This window comes from Aethalodelphis obliquidens, unplaced genomic scaffold, assembly GCF_003676395.1.
Source record: "Aethalodelphis obliquidens isolate GAN/ISIS:26980383/991018 unplaced genomic scaffold, ASM367639v1 scaffold2, whole genome shotgun sequence".
NCBI lineage: Eukaryota > Metazoa > Chordata > Mammalia > Artiodactyla > Delphinidae > Aethalodelphis > Aethalodelphis obliquidens.
In genome coordinates, this window is record NW_020837946.1 from 75,433,314 (window position 1) to 75,455,938 (window position 22,625).

General features: G+C 35.3%; 1 protein-coding gene across 2 annotated transcripts in view; it reads right to left on the reverse strand.

Moving 5' to 3' along the window:
• Positions 1-697: 697 nt before the first annotated feature.
• Positions 698-22,625, reverse strand: part of KCNJ3 (potassium inwardly rectifying channel subfamily J member 3) — a 162,117-nt gene continuing 140,189 nt past the window's right edge. Inside the window, exon 3 of one of the 2 annotated variants that reach the window (XM_027131133.1) lies at positions 698-2,429. In XM_027131133.1, coding sequence (XP_026986934.1) covers positions 1,843-2,429 — 587 coding nt within the window. In that variant the 3' untranslated portion in view covers positions 698-1,842. The remainder of the gene's footprint in view (positions 2,430-22,625) is intronic. The other variant, XM_027131141.1, reaches the window with a different exon arrangement.

Consider the following 22,625-nt stretch of genomic DNA (forward strand, 5'->3'; position numbering starts at 1 on the left):
GCTCAAGGTTGATCATTTTGCCAGTAACAATTCCCTGGTATATGTTTGCACCTGCAGAATTTGGTTGATACAGAGGTAGCCAGAAGGTATTATTGTAGTCAATGATAGAATTGTTGATGTAATAATTTTCCAATACGAAAATCATCACAGGATTGCTAAAAACAATGGGAAATGGTGGGAGCCCAAACCAGCTATTAAGGATTTACAATTTATAAGGAGAAGTAGATTAATTCTGGACAGACTTAGATTGCAATACCCCAAAAAGCTTTATAGGAAAATCCATGATATTCTGACAAGAAGCACTTGTAAATTTTCATTAAAATCTCTGCATTTCAAATCTTTATTTTTCATGTGTTCTTCTGAGGAACAGTTTTGATTCCTACTAATGAGTCATAAATATCAAACCTTTGGGTTCAAAAAATAGTACTGCTAAAATTATTTTGGTGGGCCAGAGATCCAAGACACCAATAAATTGAGTGTTTACCGAAACAAAACAAAACAAAAAACTCACATGGGTAAAATATCTTCAAGTTATCTGATTTTAAATTCTCTCAGGTATATACAAAACATTCCTTCGGAATTGAGTGACAGGCAAGGGATGAAATAGGTTCCCCAGGTGAGGAAAAGAGTCTGTCCTGCTATAACAAGTGCCACAAACAGGAGAATGGCATAAAAAGAGACTCAATGAGACATACAGATTTTACACATAAATACCTATCATCTGTTTCATTGTATTGTTTTATCTCCTCAAAGATAAATTACTGATTTTTAAAATGACAAAAGTTTGAGAAAAAGAGTGAAAATGTTACCAATTGACTCAGTTTGAAACAGGGACCATTAATTATGTAATTTCACACAGATTCCAATATATTCAATATAACTTCGCTACTGACTATTACAGTGATTCAACATTTGTTCAGAGCTCATATTTGTATTAGATCATATGTAAAAGAGATTTCCAGACTTTAATCAGTCCAGGAAAGGACCAACTCTCAAAATGGCAATACTTATTTTTTCCCAGTACTAGCAACTTTTAAAAATCATAAGAAATTGTCAGCGTATTAGTATGCTTCAAAATTTACAAGTTAAACATATAATGGTTATATTTTTGCAGGGCCATAAGTAGCACAGACTTGTGTGACTCCCTCGTATAAAGAACTGAAAACCTTCCAGGACCTTAAACAGCAGAAAACATTAAATCAGATTTTAAAATGACAAATAATTTAAGGCTAAAATATTTGGTATTAATAATTAATGCCAGAAGCCTTCCTAGCCTAATAAAGTAAACATGCACAAGAACTACAACTTTGAACAAAACATCACAATTTTATCAGATATATGTATGTACGTGTGTGTGTATGTGTATATATGTACATATATGTGTGTGTATATATAAAACTATGTGTACACACACACACACATATATATATATATAGTTTTATCACCCTGAAAGCTATCAATTCATGTTTGGCTTAATACGTATGTTAGAAATGTTGTGCAGGGTACTACCCCTTTAAATATATATATATACATTTTCCATAATATACAATATAAATATACCATATATAAATCATGCCATAAAACTAAATGTAAAATTTGCACATTATTGCATGCTTGATGTGATAATACATGCCCGTTAATAAGAACTTCCTTCTGATGTCCTCCCTTTACAACTTTATCTTTTGCACATTAGCAATACTTGAAAAGGAAGGTTCTCAAATATGTATATATGACTGGGGGAAAAAATGTACCTTTCAGATTCCTTAAAGAGGATTACCTCATCAGCCAAATATTGGACTATTACCAAATCAAACAGTAAATAATGCCTGAAGGGGTGTTTGGTTATGTGAATCTATCAGAGTTCATTTTTCTTAGTTTTGCCGGAAGATTCCCTTCCATCCTGGCTGCTCCTCCGGCCATCTTTTGAAGCTTTGGTGGCAAATCAGCCACTGACTGGCTCATGGGATCAGACAACATTTTGGTGGTTTTAGATACCAGTTTTTCTTCTGAGTTGCCAGGTACTGAACTTATTCGTTGAAGTTTCATGGGCAAATCGCCCAAGCTGTAGGCTTTTTCAGAAGTTGTAGAACTCATTCTCAAGAGTTTTTTGGGAAAGTCTTCTCTTCCAGTAATTTTCTGCAGCTTAGATGGAAGTTTGGTACTAATGTCATCTAGTCCATCTAAGCATTCCACAGAATTATGTCTTTCTTTGCTGTTAGTTATGGCTGGTGCTATTAAAGGGGACGACATAAGAAGCATTTCCTCCTGTTCTTTCACACTGTAAGGTGGCGTGGGGACTTCAAATGTTGCATGGAACTGGGAGTAATCAACTTTAAAGAATCCTTCTTCTAAGGAAATTACAGGGAAAAAACGGTGGCCCCAAAGAACTTCATCTTCAGTGTATGATGTTCGAGCTTGACAAGTCATCCCTGAAAGCAAAAAGGAAGTCCTTGATAAATTACGCATAGTAGAAGCACATGTTAAGGCATTTTGAACTAAGGAATTCATTTTGCTTGTTAACTTAAGAAGGATACTTAACTGCGTATCACTTTCCTCTTCTGTAGAGTAAAATATAAAAAGCAACACCTGTCTTACAGTACTGCTGTGATCATGAAATAAAATTACATGTACAGAAATGTAAAACGAGCCAAAATAGTTGGCTTTTATAAATGAAAGCAAAGATAACCATCCCAAGTATTTGTTAAATGAATAAAAGTTGAAAATATTTCTATGTTGTATAATGTAAAGTCATTGTAGAGATTCCCTTCTTCTGGACCTTTAGGGCCAGAATGAACTTTTGTTCAAGTTTCAGAAATCCTATGCTAAAATCAGTAATCTGGGCCACTGTGATGTTGCAAGTTCTATTCCTGCTATACAAATTTCTGAAACTGGATGCTGGATATAAGATGTGAAATGCTGCCATTTATATATTATGTTGCTTGGATATCATTTACCTTATGCTACTCTGATCAACTCAATTCTGTTCTCATTAATCATATGTTAAGACTAAGTTACGCTTAAATCAGTCAGCCTCTGAATATTCCTTTGTGAAGACTGGAAATATATGAATAAATTAAAGCCATATATTACATTTCAGTTTTATATTAGTCAAAAGGTACAATTTTCTATAAGTTGCAAAAGTCATTACTGTCCTCTACCTTTACTATCAGACATCTATTAAAGGTTATTAAAGTGTAAAATAATAGATGAATTTTAAAAATGCATCTTTCCAAAAAAAAAAAAAATGCATCTTTCCAATAGTTAAGTATAATTTAAACAAGTAATGACAGTCTTTCTTCTTTCATTTCTATTCTCCCTTTGTCACTTTATAAATAATTTCTACTGTGTTTAAGCCTGGTATAGTTTGGATAAAGAGATATTCTGTATTTTTTCCTCTGACTAGCAATCACACATGCAATACTTAGAATTAGAAATAAACTGCATAATTCAAAAACCATACTGAAGATAAATTAAATCCTTCACTGAATCATTCCAAAATCTTACCTTATAATTATTATCAGTTCTATATTACCAGGGAATCAGTTGTTATGATATATATATTGTCTTTTTCCAGACAGCTTTTAAAGAAATTTATGTAGAAAATAAATGCCCATCTCAGGCACTATGTTAGGTGCTCTCTCTCCATATTATTTCTAATCATCAATATCATCTTGATAAGAAAATATTTTTATGTCTATTTTAAAGACAAAGAGTATAATGCTCAGAGAGTTTAAATCTCTCGCCCTTCCTGGCACACAGATCTAGGAAGTTGTAGAGAAAAGTTGGTATTATTCTAACTTCTGTTTTTGTTGTTGTTTTTACTTTGCCATGATGTCTCTATTATTTTAGTTGGGAACCTGATTCTAAACAACTTATCAATCTCACTGTCATGGTGGAAATCTGACAGTGACCCAATACTAGTCTTCATAATCATTATCATATCAGGAGGAGCACCCAGAAATATTTATATGTGAAGATAACAAAATTAGACTAAAAAGTGATTTGTACATTTTATAGACATGCACACAGTATCATTCTGTATTTTCAAACAGATTTCTAGTTTCTGACAATATTTCATGAGAAAAAATTATAGAACATCACTTATTTAGAGAAGATAAAAAGTATATTTCCCAATATATTTACTTGGTTTTATTTTGAGATGTTTAAATATTGAGCAAACTACCTGGAATAAAGAACAAATATTGATGTTTTTATCCATTAGTATATGAAACAATAAAATGAGTAAGTACCCTTTACTGTTTAATTGAATAAGTACCCTTTAATTTCTCTCCAAGAGCAATCACTCTCATGAATTCTTTATGTATACTTGCCAGTTCAGGGTATTAATTTATATAAATTTATGAAAAAGGATCACTATAAATGCATGTATATATTAAGAGCTGAAGTAAATTAAGATTATGAACTTTGTTCAATTATTTCTAACAACAGTAGATTACATATTGAAACAAAATTTGATTCCTATCACATTCTTAGCCCATATTTAGCGACTTTTTTCTTTACATTAAGAAAGGACTATGAAATTAAAAATAAAAATTCTGTCCCCATTATTTATCATTATAATGTACTGTGTTGCTGATCCCCAATGCCTACCCTGAGCTGTTTCATATGTAGTTATCAGAAGTCATAGAGAAGAACTAGAGAACCTTAAATGAAGGGAAAAAAATGGGGGAAATAAAATCTTGTAAAATTTTTACTTTGAGGAAACAGGATATTGATAATTAAGGTACTATGACATCTACAATGGAAACAGGTATTTCAAATGTTTGTTCATGTAAAAATACCTGTAAGCATTATTACTAAAATGCCAGTGGATAATTGACTGAAAAGGAAGGTAGGGATTTTATTCTACTATATGAAATTGACTTTACTTCCTTTCATAGCAAACTAATACTGGTGAGGCAACATTTTTATATAATTGAAAAATATATAAATTAGGCTTCCTATTACACTACTGAACAGCTTGTAAAAATCACTTAAAGCTCTCTGAGCCTCAGTTTACTCTTCTACATAGTAAGGATAACAATATCCTCTTACAAAGCTGTTGAGAGTTTGAGATAAGTGAAGTGTACAAAACAGTGTTTGGTATCAGGCAATGCTCCATCATAACTGCTTTTCTTTTTATCATTCTGTGGGTGATCATTTGCATTTCCTGTTTTCCCTGGAAATTAGTGATAATGCATTCATATAAGCGGAGAATTTTGACATATTAGTAATTTGTCCCATATTAGTAATATAGGATATTAAACTTAAAAATTGCTAGGTATCACATAGCAATTTTCTTTTGAAATGGTCAACTAAACATTCAAAATATTTCAAAACTACAGAAGAAGATACATTACTCATCTTCTCACTTTTTAGGGTTTCTCAACATTTTCCACCTAATTATCTAGAATAGCTGCGAAGACTAAGTATGGAAACTTGGGGTGTATTAAAAAGGCCTCGGCAAGGTGAGTGACTACAGTCCGCTATAATACTTTGGTAATGAAGAACATTTGCCAGCACTTTAACCTTTGTTTGTTCTTCTACTGTTCCTTTTACACTTTCATTAAAAGTAGGTACACAACTATCAGACATTTCCAATTCAACAACATCATCGTTTTAAAATCTGATTTCACCTCAGAATGTTAATATGCAATCAACATATGGATAATGATATGGAAACATTATTAACTGGATAACAGGAAGATCTCTATGATGGTCAATCTGCAGTTTAGACAATCTACTAAAATAAGATGTAATTGAGAAACTACTTCTTTTTACAAGTTATCCCAAAAAAGTAACACCCAAAATGGTGTTGAAAATATAGAATACAGATTTCAATTGAGAAGATTTAAAGTAAATATAATTGTTTTCTAAGAACATGAATATATTACAGTATTCTTCCTTCTAGAACGCTTTATCTTATGATACTACTTACTGTAAGCCAAATTATTTAAAATAATCCATGCTTAGATTCATAATTACAAATGCCATTTGAATCAAAATAAATGCAGGTAAAAAGATACTATATGATTGCACCTCCTAACTGGCAATGTGACTGTTTGCATGTTTTAACCAGATTCCAGGCTTGAACAAATGTGATGAAAATCAACACGAGCTCATCTCTGTGGGAACTGGCAAAGCAACAGATGCTGCTTTAACTGGAAATAGCTGGGACTTTTGAATCCTTAGATGAAAAACATTTTGTGAAAAAATGACTTATCCTGTGCCTTGATTCATGGACAAAGAAACTATATGTTGTTGTTTAATTTATTCCAAAGTAGTGTTTCAATTTAAAATGATAGAGGCAATGTAGTCTAATCTCTTTATTTTTGACTTTTCTCTTTCCTGATTCTGCCTTTACATCGTTAAGTTCATCTCCCTAACTTAATTGAACATTAATTCAAATAAGAAGTATGAAAGCTTTTTGAGTGAAAATGGCAAACTGAATTGTTATTTTGACAAGTCCTTAATTAAACTTTCAGAATACCTCTAACTCAGTTGTTTTCTATTGTTTCTTCTGAACAGAGATGGTGCATATGTCACCTACGTGAGATGAGCACAAGATGGTTAAATGCAGTATAACTACAGGCCAAGGGGAATGTCTGGATGCTGCGACACAGAAAATACCAAGCAATCGATAACTTCTGCACAGCAGAGGCTTTATCTAAAGCTTACTCAGTATGGAAGTTGCTGAGGGCGTGTGGGGGGGTGGGAAGTTCTCCAATAACATGGTGGCTGTAGCTGCACTTTATCATGTGTGCACTAAACAAAAAGGAAAATAAAAGCAAATCTCCTTCAAACGAGCCGTGTCGTAATAATAATAATAGGTAACATCACTATAGGGCTTACTATGTGCCAACTATCTTTCTAAGCACTTTTTGGAATCTTCACAACTGTCTGAGGAAGGCATGTGAACCCCAGCTCCACCACTAATTAATACATGATCTTTAAAAAAACTACCAAATCTCTTAATCCTCAATTTCATCATCTGTAAAATTAAGGACCCCCCTACTGATTTCACCTGACTATTCTGAGAATTAAGTGAAATTATTTAATAGATATATATACAATTAAGTTATATATGTAACTTACATATGTAATTTATATATATATATACATATATATACACATTGCTTATACAATAAAAATTGGTCATTTTCATCCATAAGTCCCTAAATACAGGCTACATAACTCTACAAATTTCATTTATACACATACGTACACACAACTGAAATATTTAGCCAAGTAATAATATCTTAAATCTGTCCCCTTTGTCTATTTTTTTCTTTAAATTGGCAGTGGTCTTTATAACTGAATTGACTAATAGCTTAACATGCACAGCATGGGCTATATCACAAAGTAATTTCCTAGTCCACCCTATGCACTGCTCTGAGGATTATTGAATAAGATCTGTAGCTGTGACTTCCCTAAAGCACTTCCAAAATTTCACCCATCCCCCTAGATGTAATAACTGTAAGGCTCACTTGGCATTCTCTGCATGCTCTCTATTGTGTTGCACTGAGCTGAACCCAAATTTAAACTATAAACTTTTTGAGGAAGCACATGATGTTTGGGACCTTTTTATCTTGTTTACAAAATACAAAGACCCCATGTACACTGCTGTTCAATAATACTAAGGTCATGGCACCAGGCTCTTCTGGGATATTGGTTGAAAAGCTAACTAAGAATACATAAATGGCTACCAGAAACTGCAGTTTTCAAAGAAATGGAATCTCTTCACTTTCAAAGTTCAACATATTTTGCTCAGACAGACTTTTAGTGAGGAGTAGAAGTTTCTGGCATACATTCAACCCAATATTATCCTCTATTATTTACAAGCATTTGGTCTTACAATGTGTTCTCAGACATCAGTTTGCTATTATTCCCTAAGCTAGGTCAAAGAAATCTAAAAAACTAAAAATAAAAACAAGAAGAAAAAGCCAATTATATTTGTTAGAAAATAGTTTAAAAAAATAAAATAAAATAAAAAAAGAAAATAAAGTGTCAATAAGAAATTTAGCAATAAATGTTTCAAATGTACTACTTTAGGTTTCTAAGTTCCCAGAAGAACAAAAGAAAAGAAAATAGACTTTTAACCATGACCAACAGAACAAAATGTTAGATTTCCAGAAAGGACTATAAGTGCAGGTGCTAAGGGTCAATGGCAGATGGACAATATGACAGGGAATTCATTATCATACTGCTGAAAATATATTTAAGAGAATCAAGGTAATATTAAGCAAAAGAACATGGGTTTTGAATATAAATGAGATTGTTGCTGTTTTAACCATACATTATTAGTAAGACCTTAGGCATATTATTTCAATGATCTGAACTTTGTTTACTAAAAAATATCAATAGTAATAAGGGATAATAACATATTTATAAGGCTATCATGATTATAAATAATACCTACTTAATGGGTCTACCATATATCTAAAGTAATAAAGGTTCAATAAGTGGTAGCTATTATCAATTATTATTATTATTGGGGTTCCAGCTAGTTAAAAGGTCATTTTAGATATATTTCAATTCTTTAGTGATCACTTTCTTTCTTAGAATCAACTCAAGGCAAATGAAATAATTCTCATCTTGTTAGTTTCTATTAACTTGATATAGACCATGTTGTCTATATTTATCTGGAGTATGAGGAAAGGCCTATATTACACACATAATGAACTGAGTCAGTTCTAGCACTGTCAACCTGGCCTGCCCTGCACAAGTGTGACTAACTTTACAGTAGCAACTATTTCCCTCAAAATACAATTAACTTCTCTACTTTGTTGACAAGGCACTATCTTCAGCCCTCCACTCTCACTTCATACAGAAGCATTGCAGAATTTACCCAGCACACTTTCAAATGATTATAACTCCCTTACCCTAACTGTAGAAGTGTTCCATTCTTGCTTATCTTTTCCTCTCTTCCTTCATGGTACCTATTAAAACATACTTTCTTGCATTGACAATGACAGAAACAAAACGAAGCTACCGAAATCCATTCATGCTATTGTTTTCTCCTGTTAAGATATGATTTTTAGCTTCCAAAGCATCTTAATGGTATAGGTATAATGTAACCTAATTACTGTTGGGAAATATCCTACATTATAAAAGATATTTTTCAAAGGGAAAATGTAATAAATTTCTAGCTTAAAAGAAAACAGAACATCTTTCAGATAACGCTGGAATTTAATCATTTTGGTGAACATTATCCCTAGTCATTGGGAAGAAAAACTTTTGATATGTTATCTGAAGCAATACCACCTGTCAACTTTAAAAAAATATTGCACACAAATTACAGCAATTAAATGCTTAGATTAATCCATTTTAAAAGATATTCTTGGGCTTCCCTGGTGGCGCAGTGGTTGAGAGTCCGCCTGCTGACGTGGGGGACACTGGTTCGTGCCCCGGTCTGGGAGGATCCCACATGCCACAGAGCAGCTGGGCCCGTAAGCCATGGCCACTGAGCCTGCGCATCCAGAGCCTGTGCTCCGCAACGGGAGAGGCCACAACAGTGAGAGGCCCACGTACCGCAAAAAAAAAAAAAAAAAAAAAAAAAAAAAGATATTCTTAAAACTTTGCTTTAAAATGTCACTCAGAACCACTTTCTATAATGTATGGGACTCAATTGTTTGTGTTCCCTTAAAATTCATAGGTTGAATTTTCACCCTAAACCCTAATGTGATGATATTAGGCGGTGGGGCTTAGTAACTTTTGAATATGTGATATTTAAACTAAATAAATAAAATTTAGTCAAGAAATAAAAAACAAACCCCACAGTTACTAGCATGTCTTCCTAGTTCCTTCAAAATCTAGCTCTAAGTTACCACTATAGTTTTAGCTCTTTAAAAACCTTAACAACAATAACTACAACACAGCAAAATATATATGCCAGATCCTAAGTGTTTTCTATATGTATTATCATATAATTCTCCCCACCACTCTATGAAGTGTGTACTATTCTTTTTTCATATGACAGACAATGATACTGAGGTATCAGGAGGGGGAAGTAGCTTCTCCAATGTCACATGACAAAGGATGGTACATCCAGAGCCAGTTTTTTTAACCTCTATTCTATTCTGCTCCAATTTTCTTAAATGGATGACTTTCCTATTAGTAAGTACTGTTTTCCATATATATTACTTGGTTTATGCTATTTCAACTGCTTAAAATGTCCTCTTCCATCTCTCTACCTGTTGACATAATTCCTCATATTCAAAGCTCAGATCAAAGTGTCATTAATTCTATGAAGTCTTTCCCGATTTTTCTATTTTAATTTATTGTCTTTTAAATGTGTCTTATTGTCATGCACGTATGCACAGGCACACACATCAATATTCCCTGACCACTAGGTGTTGTAAATGACATACATAATTGACTTCAATCAGCGATAATACTTAACATTTATTAACATGTTAAACATCTCCTTTCTGCCAGGCACTCTTCTAGGTGCTGAATTACCAGGTGCTATGGCAATGGACTGAAGGATCAACCTCTCGACCTCCATGTTTAAACCTAGTCCTGAAAAATGAGTAGTAGTTTACCACATAGTCCACATCTACCATGTGAGAAACACATTCTGGGGTGGGGAAAGACTTGTGTACACATCTGGTTGTGTAAGGGCACAACCAGTTGTACTTGAATTTAGGATACAGTTCCTGTTTGTTCATTCATTACGGTTACAGACAAATATCACATTAGAATAAGCTTCTTAGGAGAACTCTTATCCACCTTGGCATCGCTAGTATCCAACATGGTGCCAGGTATTAGATGCTCAATGCTTTCTTGGGGAGAGACAGTAGAAGGAATGGAGGAAGAGGAAAAATGGGAAGGTTAAAATGGCAGTGCAGGAAAAGTCAACTTTTTGAATGAATCAGAGCTCCCATACCCATTAGTAATTTATTCACCACCAGTAGAGATTGTCACCAACAAAAAAAGAAGGGATATAATTATTAATGAAATAGATATATGTCAATCTTGATTTTTTCTTTGCTTTTAAGGTGATGATCTATTAATTAGTTCAACACATGAACTCAAAAATTGACTTTGAAACATCTATACTAAGAGCTTCTTATTTTAATTAGTAAAGTAGGGAGGGAAGAATATTAAAATATATATAATCACTGTATAGAATATGAATGATTCTTGCACAAAGAAGCAAGACACGCTTGCTAATAATAAATCACACTCAGTGATAACCAGTCTGTTATCCACTGAAACCACTGTTTTCTCCTTACATTTTTTTGAAATTATACACTGACAGATGTACAACCAGATATATTTACTAGAAGTTAGATTTATCTGCATTTAATCGTTAAACCATACGATAATTAAATTACTTGAATATTTTGATACACTTGAATACCTGACCTCTAGTTAAATCTAAAGTTTTGAGGAAACTATCCCTTATGCAACTATAACTGATCACCTTAGAAAATGGAGCAAATCCATTTTTACCTGACAATTGAAAACTTATTTTCCCCTTAATTCATGAGACTGACTTTTTATATAGGTTGCTATATCATTTTCAATCACAAACTATATCTATTTCTTTAACATCTTCTTTGGCAGAAATTCAAATACATTTTGTCTGCTTGCAGGCTTAGAACAGAGCCTGAATAAATATTTGCAATTCAGCAGTTGTTCTGGTTCTATGCTTTTCAGTAAAAAGTCAGAGTTTTGCTTGTAATTTTGCTGTTACGTTATTTACAGAGACTAAATGAAAAATAAAGTCCCTATAATTTTATGGGAACTATTACTGAGTGGCTTTTATTTTAGGTATGAAAAATGCCATATCACAGTAATAATCACAAAATATATGACATTTTAGCACATGTATTTTAAAGGAAAATGATTGGGTTGAACATGTATGTACAAGTCTTCTGAAAGAATTAATTTTTCTGCCATGACATAAACAGGTATTTCAAAGTCAAAATATTAAAAGTTTCAAAACAATGAGATATCACCTCACACAGGTCAGAATGGTCATCATCACAAAATCTACAAACAATAAATGCTGGAGAGGGTGTGGAGAAAAGGGAACACTCTTGCACTGTTGTTGGGAATGTAAATTGGTACAGCCACTATGGAGATGAGTATGGAGGTTCCTTAAAAAACTAAAAATAGAGCTATCATATGACCCAGCAATCCCACTCCTAGGCATATATCTGGAGAAAACCATAATTCAAAAAGATTCATGGACCCCAATGTTCACTGCAGCACTGTTTACAACAGCTAGGACATGGAAGCAACCTAAATGTCCATCGACAAAGGAATGGATGAAGAAGATGTGGTACATATATACAATGGCATATTACTCAGCCATAGAAAGGAACAAAATAGTTTCTCATTTGCGAGACATGGATGGACCTAGAGACTGTCATACAGCATGAAGTAAGTCAGAAAGAGAAAAACAAATATCGTATAATATCGCTTATAAGTGGAATCTAGAAAAATGGTACAGATGAACTTACTGGCAAAGCAGAAATAGAGTCACAGTTGTAGAGAACAAACATAAGGATACCAGTGGGGAAAGTAGCAGGGGACGATGAATTGGGAGATTAGGATTGACATATATATACTACTATGTATAAAATAGATAATAATGAGAACCTACTATTTAGCACAGGGAACGCCAACTCAGTGATCTGTTGTGACCTAAATGGGAAGGAAATCTAAAAAAGAGTGGATATATGTATACATAGAACTGATTCACTTTACTGTATGGTAGAAACTAACACAACATTGTAAAGCAACTATACTCTAATAAAAATGAAAACAAACAAAAAATGTTTCCCTAAACTACATAGTTTCTCATCTCCTTGGACAGTACTTTAAATTATTTGAATTAAACAAAATAAAATCACTTAAAGTAAAAGTCAATGATATAAAAATGCTGAGGAAAATAGCATATGAGATGCAAATAGTAACTTCCTTAAAATTGACATTTCAGAAAGGAAGTGATAACAAAACTCTGTAAGTTTATGCTAACATATAGTTCAACTCCTAAGACAGCCTAGATTTTTTCCCCAGGTTTTAAGTAAAAAATGATCTGTCTACAGCATTCTGTTAAGGTATCCAAGATCTGGAGGCAAAATTCTCAACTGGCCTGGTGACCTTGTGGGGAAATTTTATTGTATATATGTTTGCAGAAAGTTTTGACATTTATGAACAGAATTATTTATATCATATAAAAGATGCTAAGATATATAATACATAAAACTGTCTAATATTCAAAGGCTTGTTAATATTACAAGGGTCTAAATTAGGACGTAATAACCAAGGTCTAAATAAGGAAGGGAAAGAGAAAGGAGAGAAGGCAAGTGAATTAATCCACTTGGAATATTAAGACTCAAGCTCTCTGGCCAGAGGTCCACTTAGGAATCATAAGATAGAATTAATAATTGGTAAAGAAGAGGTTCATTTTGTGACTGTACATACCCACAGGTATCAATTTTTGTATAAGTCATAATTAGAAACTACTTTCTTATATATTCTACCTATTTTAATAGACTTGCAGCTACTGATGTTCATCCTTAGATACATCACTTTTTGAACAACAAAAACAAGGATTAGAAAATAACATCATGCAGTTATTTTATTTCAAGTAATATTTTATTCTTCCTGATAAACATTCTCAAAGTTAAACAAGGTTATATTTCATTCGATTGACCTGAAAAATATATGAAATGTGTATGATATTAACATAAAGGTATCCAAAATTATTCTAAGACTTTTATTCACTAATTTATGTCTTTATCTAACAAAACTTCCATAGGAAAAATGACATAAATTTGTCTGCATTTAGGGGATGAGTCAAGAATAATAGAAATCTTTTAAACAAAATCAAAAGGAAGAATATTGGTGCTATTGATTTAAAAAAATGGGAAAGGAAGCTGATTGGTGGGATGAGGTGTGGGCAGTAAATTTTGTTTCAGACATGTTATTATGATGTAATGTAGAGAGTCTATAACAATATCCTCTAAAATTTATGTACATATATTCTAGAGTCTATGCTAAAATATTTAAATGAATTATTTTATTTTCAAAATCCCTGTGAAGTAGTTACTATCTCATTTTCAGCTAATAAACCTGCACCTAATAAAAACAGGGGTGGTAAAAGATCTGAATAAACACTTCATCAAAGAAGATATACAGATGGTAATTAATCATATGAAAAGATACTCCACATTGTATGCTGTTAGGGAACTGAAAAGTAAAATAACAAAGAGATACCACTACACACCTATTAGAATGGCCAAAATCTGGAACACTGACAACAGCAAATGCTGGTGAGGATGTGGAGCAACCAGAAGTCTCAGTCACTGCTGATGGCAATGCAAAATGGTACCGCCACTTTGGAAGTCGGTTTGGTAGCTTCTTACAAAACTAAACACACTCTTACCCTATGATCCAGCAATCAGGTTCTTTGGTATTTACCCAAATGAGTTGAAAATTTATGTCCACAAAAAATCTGCACACAAATGTTTATCGCAATTTTATTCATAATTGCCAAGGCTTGGAAGCAACCTAAATGTCCTTCAGTAGGTAAATGGATAAACAAACTGGTGTGTATCTACACAAAGGAATACTATTCAGTGATAAAAATAAATGAGCTATCAAGCCACAAAAAGACATGGAGTAAACTTAAATGCATATTACTAAGTGAAACTAAGCAAATCTGAAAAGGCTACATACTTTATGATTCCAACTATATGACGTTATGGAAAAGGTAATGATGGAGAGAGTGAAAAGATTAATCAATACAGTGTTTTGGGATGAACAGCTGATACACCAGGGATTTTTAGGGCAGTAAAACTATTCTGTATGATGTCTTTATATACTTGTCAAAACTTAGAATGCACAACACAAAAGGTGAACCCTAATGTAAACTATGGACGTAGGCTGACAAGGATGTGTCAATGTTGGTACATTGATTGTAAGTGATGAAGCCAGATTACTTCTGTTTTGGGAATTAACTTTTTCACACCTCAGGAGCCCTTATCTATGCTTATATGCTACATTTCAACCATTTCAGTATGCCTTAAAGATGAACCTAGGTACCATGACGCATATGGTGGGGAAAAAAAAAAAAAACTATTGACAGAGATGTACTACCAAATCTGTTTTCTTTAACAATTTCTAAATTTTGATTATTAGAATCCATAAAGGGGTCTTAAACACTTAAAAAATGTTTAAAACATTACTTTTAAGGGTGGAATGAAAAATCACATAATTAAACACCCTATTTTGTTGTTCTTAAATTTGTATATTCTAAACACCCTGCTCACCACATTAGGCAATACCTAGCCTATTCACATAAGTGTAAGTTGGCACATCTCTCTTACTGTGACTGTATTTTATCTCCACAAAATGAATGGATGCAAGAAATAGGTATGTCTTCTATGTAGACTAAGCTAATTTTCAAAACCTAAGTTTAATGCCAAAGTTTCCTCAAACAAAGATATAGTTATGTAATCTTTCTTTAAAAAATATAAACAAAATTTCCCCTCTTTAATTTTAAACCATCATTATTGCTCATACCACCTACAGGGGCTCCATTCCCTCTGATACTGACAGCTCCTAGTTATTTTAGGCTGTTCTCATGCTCTTTTTAATCTACTTCTTCCCTTAATCAATACATATACTCTTTTCTTAATCTTCCTTCAGACATGAATTCTTTAAGTGCATATAATATCTAATAAACAGTGGAAGAAGTAGAACTTATTATAAAGTATTTATCATATACATTCTAAGTCTAGGACTGTTATGAAAATATTCTAGGATCTTAATGAAGAAATGTTCCTATCACCATAAGAGAGAGGAAAATGTACATAGACTATTTTTCAAGAGAAACAGAAAGTAAACATTCAAAACCTCAATATGCCAGAGGTAGATTTAAGCTGATACTTATGCAGCTTAAGCATCAAGGACTTTCACTAGCACAATTCCTTTTCACTTTCATACACTTGGTTTCATAATGTTGTATTCTTTCTTCTTTAGAAAGACCTCCCCAAATGATGCAAGCATCCATCCCTGCCTAGATTTGCACCCACAAAGCGCTATAACATGCAGTCAAAGCAAGGCTCAGTGACATAGACTGCATGCATAATCAAAAAGATTTGCCATTACTTTGGTGCAATTGTTTTATAATTTATCTGTTCTTAATATTTATTAACTTCGGAAGGAAATTACACATGCATACCTTTTATAGGCATGCCCTATTTCACCTCGAGTACACATCTTATCCGTACAAATTGCCCACTGAACACTGTTCTTCATCTGACATCATGTTTCCCCAGCCCAAAGCTAGTGCAGAAAACAGCCTTCCACAGCACCTGGCAATTAGCCTGAGGTCTCTTCCTCACAATTTCCATTCTTTGATTTCATGGAGAACTCAATAGATGTTTGTTATTAGTACTACTATTATTATCAAGATTTTAATATTAATTTTCAAGAACCAAGATCTTATTATACAAAACTATTTTTATAGTGAAACGTTAAACTCTTTCATTTCCTTGGAATGCTGAAAAACCTCTACCTGATAAGAAGTATCTGGTGTTTTATATTGAGGGAAATTTGTACATATCACCTGAAAAAAATGTGTTGCTCCACTCAGTGGGGGGTAATTGATGTGTATTATTCAGAGGTTGTGACACTGTCTGGCAGCGTTTTGTAGAAATCACCTTGACTGCTCCGTGGAGAAAATATCTGATCAGGGCAAGACTAAAACAAGTAGACCAGTTGGGAAGCTGTGTTAAAAGACAATGGCTGTGGAGATAGATTGAAAAGGCATTTAGGAGGCAAATTTAACAAGACTTGAAAACCGATTGGATTTAGAAGGTGAGAAAGACTGGAGACCACAATTTCATATTGTTAGAATGACGAAGATGGATGGACATACCATGAAATTTTACTTGTACTTCTCATAGGAAAGCGAAGATAAAAATAGTAAATTAAATCATACCCTTTTATTTTCTGAACTTTCTGATTAAATTTGTCTGACCGTTTTGTACCATCATGCCTGCCAACTTAGAGTCCTAGCAGCCAGTAGCATGAGAAAAATAATCATCCTCATCTAACCATGTGCCATTAAACTAAGAACAATTACTTCCAACTAAACTGTCTCTCCATTCTGCTAAGCTCAAAGGAAATGTTATGACTGAAATGTCTCCTCAAACCTCAAGTTTCTATATCTAGCATTAATTTCATTAATTATAGCTTCTTTGTTTTACTCCCGATCTGCTGACAAAGCACCAGCTGGGTCTCAGCCAACTAATTAGATTAAATACATTGAGTTTGAAATACATGAAGTGCATCTTAATGCAATTGTTTTTCCAAGGCTCCTTTCCGAACAAACAGGTATCAATAATCTTATAGTGATTTGGTGATGTTAAAATATAGTTTTGATGGAAGCCAGTAACTTTCCTGTAATCAATAGAAATTTGTTGGAATACAGCCACGATTCACTCTTCCTTTTCCAGGAATATGAGAGCAAAATAGGCAAAGAAAAAATGCACTTTATTAAGAACTCTGACAAAGAATTATGTCTACAGTAAGCTGAACAATCTTATTAGCCTGAATAGCACAATTAAAGAAACTCAGAATAATCTGAGTTAGACAGGCCATAGGAAACATAATCTAAAACACTACTTTATGTCAAAGAGGAAAATTGAGGTACAGGAGCAACTTCCTGTAAAGGTGCCAGCCTCACCTATTTTCATTTATAACATGATTCAATTTATAGATGATTTCAACACTAGAAAAGTGAAATGGAAATGTGAGTTCAATGACCACCTAATTTGAACACAATCTAAAACAAAGCTTTGCTTTAAAATGAAGAGAGCTGTGATCTTATCTGCGTCATCCAGATTAATTCCATTCTCAGTATAGGTTTAATTACATTCTGAGTTACCTCTTATTTTAATTAACAGTTCTGGTTGTTAATAGAATATGTGAAGGGAACAGCCATCTGTCTCTCTCTTTACTGCCATCTTAAAATAATGTTTGTGTTTTAAACCTTGGTATACCTCTTCCAAGGTCCCATCAGCTACTTTCAACTAGGGCAAGGAGGCAAATAACAGAACCAGGATGGTATGGTGGGTGGTATAGAGGGTTTTTTAAAGTTTATTACTTTAGACCTAAATATTACATAAAATCTATTATATCTAAGACAGCATAGTTGGCATGACACATTTTTTAATACCGTGAATTGGTTAAGTAAATTCTACTTTCCACTGTCTTTTGTTTGAAAAATTCAAACTAAATATTTTATCCCTAGATCAAGTTCTTGATCTTGAAAGGATATAAGATTTTACATATCCAAAGACATGGACAAAAAGAGAGAGTAATAAGAGATTTCCCACCTCTGCTAGAGGCAGCACCATTCAAGGGAGCAGCTTGGGAGTGAAGCCTATGTCCTAACCTTGCTTCAAGCTAGAATAGAATAGCTCTGTTTTAACTGAACCAAGAGTCCATCTGAACTGCTGTTCTCATTGTCATTCCATGTTGACATTACTCAACCCTGATGGTACTAAAGAAGAATCTGATTACTTCAAATTCTTCAACCGATCTTCCCAAATCAATACCCAGAAATGCCAGCACTCCTCCCTCATCCAGCAAACTGATGATCTTAAACATACTGGAAACTTTTAACTCAAACTTCCTTTCTTTCAGCATTTGAGAATCTACCCTACTCTACCTTGGTTGTTCTTGCATGTGGGAAGTGGGCAGGGCTGAAGTCATTGGGAGTTCTACTAGGCTACCTAAAGATTTTGATATCTATTAAAACATTTGGGTAGGTTTTCCAAGGTTCAGGTGCATGAGGTTTTCAGAGGGTGGCTCTTGTCAATGAAACCTACACACCCAGTGATCATGTGAAAAGCATGCTTTAAAATTTTTAAATGCATATGCTAACGGATAAGTAGTAGAAATTTTGAAAATGGAGTCATTCTGTTCTGGCCGTTTATATAATCTTCTAGGACTTAATTTAACACAACTAGAATGCAAATGTCAAACTCATGTCATCTAATTCATATGAAGGTTAACAGAGTATAGAAATGCACTCAAAAATGTGTTCTTGACTTCCGGGAAGATGGCGGAAGAGTAAGACGCGAAGATCACCTTCCTCCCCACAGATACACCAGAAATACATCTACGCGTGGAACAACTCCTACGGAGCACCTACTGAACGCTGGCAGAAGACCTCAGACCTCCCAAAAGGCAAGGAACCCCCCACGTACCTGGTTAGGGCAAAAGAAAAAACTAAACAGAGACAAAAGGATAGGGACGGGTCCTGCACCAGCGGGAGAGAGCTGTGAAGGAGGAAAAGTGTCCACACACTAGGAAGCCCCTTCGCGGGTAGAGACTTCGGGAGGCGGAGTGGGGGAGCTTGGGAGCCGCGGAGGAGAGCACGGCAACAGGGGTGCGGAGGGCAAAGCGGACAGATTCCAGCGCAGAGGATCGGGCCGACCGGAACTCACCAGCCGAGGGGCTTGTCTGCTCGCCCGCCGGGGCGGGCGGGACTGGGAGCTGGGGCTCCGGCTTTTGTAGGAGCGCCGGGAGAGGACTGAGGTTGGCTGCGTGAGCACAGCCTGCAGGGCGGTGGTGCGCCGCGGCTAGCCGGGAGAGAGTCCGGGGAAAAGTCTGGACCTGCCGAAGAGACAAGAGACTTTTACGTCCCTCTTTGTTTCCTGGTGCACGAGGAGAGGGGATTAAGAACGCTGCTTGAGAGAGCTCCAGGGACGGGCGCGAGCCGCGGCTAAAAGTGCGGAGCCCAGAGACAGACATGAGACGCTAAGGCCGCTGCTGCCGCCGCCAGGAGGCCTGTGTGCGAACACAGGTCACTAGCCACACGCCCTTCCGGGGAGCCTGTGCAGCCCGCCATTGCCAGGGTCCCGGGATCCAGGGACAACTCCCCCGGGAGAACGCACGGCGCGCCTCAGGCTGCAACGTCACGCCGGCCTCTGCCGCTGCAGGCCTGCCCCACACTCCGTGACCCTCCCTACCCCCCGGCCTGAGTGAGCCAGAGCCTCCGAATCAGCGGCTCCTTTAACCCCGTCCTGTCTGAGCAAAGAACAGACGCCCTCCGGCGACCTACACGCACAGGCGGGGCCAAATCCAAAGCTGAGCCCCTGGGAGCTGTGAGAACAAAGAAGAGAAAGGGAAATCTCTCCCAGCAGCCTCAGAAGCAGCGGATTAAAGCTCCACAATCAACTTGATATACCCTGCATCTGTGGAATACCTGAATAGTCAACGAATCATCCCAAATTAAGGAGCCCTGTGGATGAAAGGCTCTTGGTGCTGCAGCCAGGAGTCAGTGCTGGGCCTCTGAGGTGGGAGAGCCAACTTCAGGACACTCGTCCACAAGAGGCCTCCCAGCTGCACATAATATCAAACAGCAAAAATCTCCGAGAGATCTCCATCTCAACGCCAGCACCCAGCTTCACTCAACGACCAGCAAGCTACAGTGCTGGACATCCTATGCCAAACAACTAGCAAGACAGGAACACAACCCCACCCATTAGCAGAGAGGCTGCCCAAAATCATAATAAGTCTACAGACACCCCAAAACACACCACCAGACGTGGACCTGCCCACCAGAAAGACAAGATCCAGCCTCATCCACCAGAACACAGGCACTAGTACCCTCCACCAGGAAGCCGACACAACCCACTGAACCAACCTTAGCCACTGGGGACAGACACAAAAAACAACAGGAACTACGAACCTCCAGCCTGCAAAAAAGGAGACCACAAACACAGTAAGATAAGCAAAATGAAAAGACAGAAAAACACACAGCAGATGAAGGAGCAAGATAAAAACCCACCAGACCTAACAAATGAAGAGGAAATAGGCAGTCTATCAGAAAAAGAATTCAGAATAATGATAGTAAGGTTGATCCGAAATCTTGGAGATAGAATGGACAATAGAATGGACAAAATGCAAGAATCAGTTAACAAGGACCTAGAAGAACTAAAGATGAAACAAGCAACAATGAACAACACAATAAATGAAATTAAAAGTACTCTAGATGGGATCAATAGCAGAATAACTGAGGCAGAAGAACGGATAAGTGACCTGGAAGATAAAATAGTGGAAATAACTACTGCAGAGCAGAATAAAGAAAAAAGAATGAAAAGAACTGAGGACAGTCTCAGAGACCTCTGGGACAACATTAAACGCACCAACATTCGAATTATAGGGGTTACAGAAGAAGAAGAGAAAAAGAAAGGGACTGAGAAAATATTTGAAGAGATTATAGTTGAAAACTTCCCTAATATGGGAAAGGAAATAGTTAATCAAGTCCAGGAAGCACAGAGAGTCCCATACAGGATAAATCCAAGGAGAAATACGCCAAGACACATATTAATCAAACTGTCAAAAATTAAATACAAAGAAAGCATATTAAAAGCAGCAAGGGAAAAACAACAAATAACACACAAGGGAATCCCCATAAGGTTAACAGCTGATCTTTCAGCAGAAACTCTGCAAGCCAGAAGGGAGTGGCAGGACATATTGAAAGTGTTGAAGGAGAAAAACCTGCAACCAAGATTACTCTACCCAGCAAGGATCTCATTCAGATTTGATGGAGAAATTAAAACCTTTACAGACAAGCAAAAGCTGAGAGAGTTCAGCACCACCAAACCAGCTCTACAACAACTGCTAAAGGAACTTCTCTAGGCAAGAAACACAAAAGGAGGAAAAGACCTACAATAACAAACCCAAAACAATTAAGAAAATGGGAATGGGAACACACATATCGATAATTACCTTAAATGTAAATGGACTAAATGCTCCCACCAAAAGACACAGATTGGCTGAATGGATACAAAAACAAGACCCATATATTTGCTGTCTACAAGAGACCCACTTCAGACCTGGAGACACATACAGACTGAAAGTAAGGGGATGGAAAAAGGTATTTCATGCAAATGGAAACCAAAAGAAAGCTGGAGTAGCAATTCTCATATAAGTTATATATATATATATATATATATATATATATGTAGTTTGCTTGAGTGCAGTGTTTTTTGTTTTCTGTACTGAATTCATTAGCATGGGTCGGTATAAAATTTAGCATAGGTCAATATGTAATTTGTAAACTAATAAGGTCTTAAAAGTGAGGAATTAAGTCTTTTAAATTTAATTATTTATTGTAAAGAGCAGAATAGCATACATAAACAGGTGCCTAAGGAAAACTTGTATTCTAATATGGAACTCTCATGAACACCTTTTTTTTTTTTCTTCTAACGGTATGATAGTAGGCCATTTGATTATTTTTATGGCTTTAACTTTACAACAATGAAATATTCGTAAATTTTAAAAAGTATTTTTCTTTATTTGATGCGGGTGGGATACTGGAGAAATGAAAGGTCAAACACCTATTGAGGAATCCATACTTCTCTATATATTGTGTACTTTTATTTCAAGAACTGATTTAAAATTCCTAAAAGGATGCTATAATAAGTTATTATGCCATTTTACAGACTGAATTAAGTGAATTTCAGGGAGGTATGAAACTTGCCTAAGGCTATCCAGCTACCAAGCGGTAGAAGTGAGAATTAAATCCAGGTATACCTATCAAAAAAAAACAAAAACAAAAACAAAAACAAACAAACAAAAAA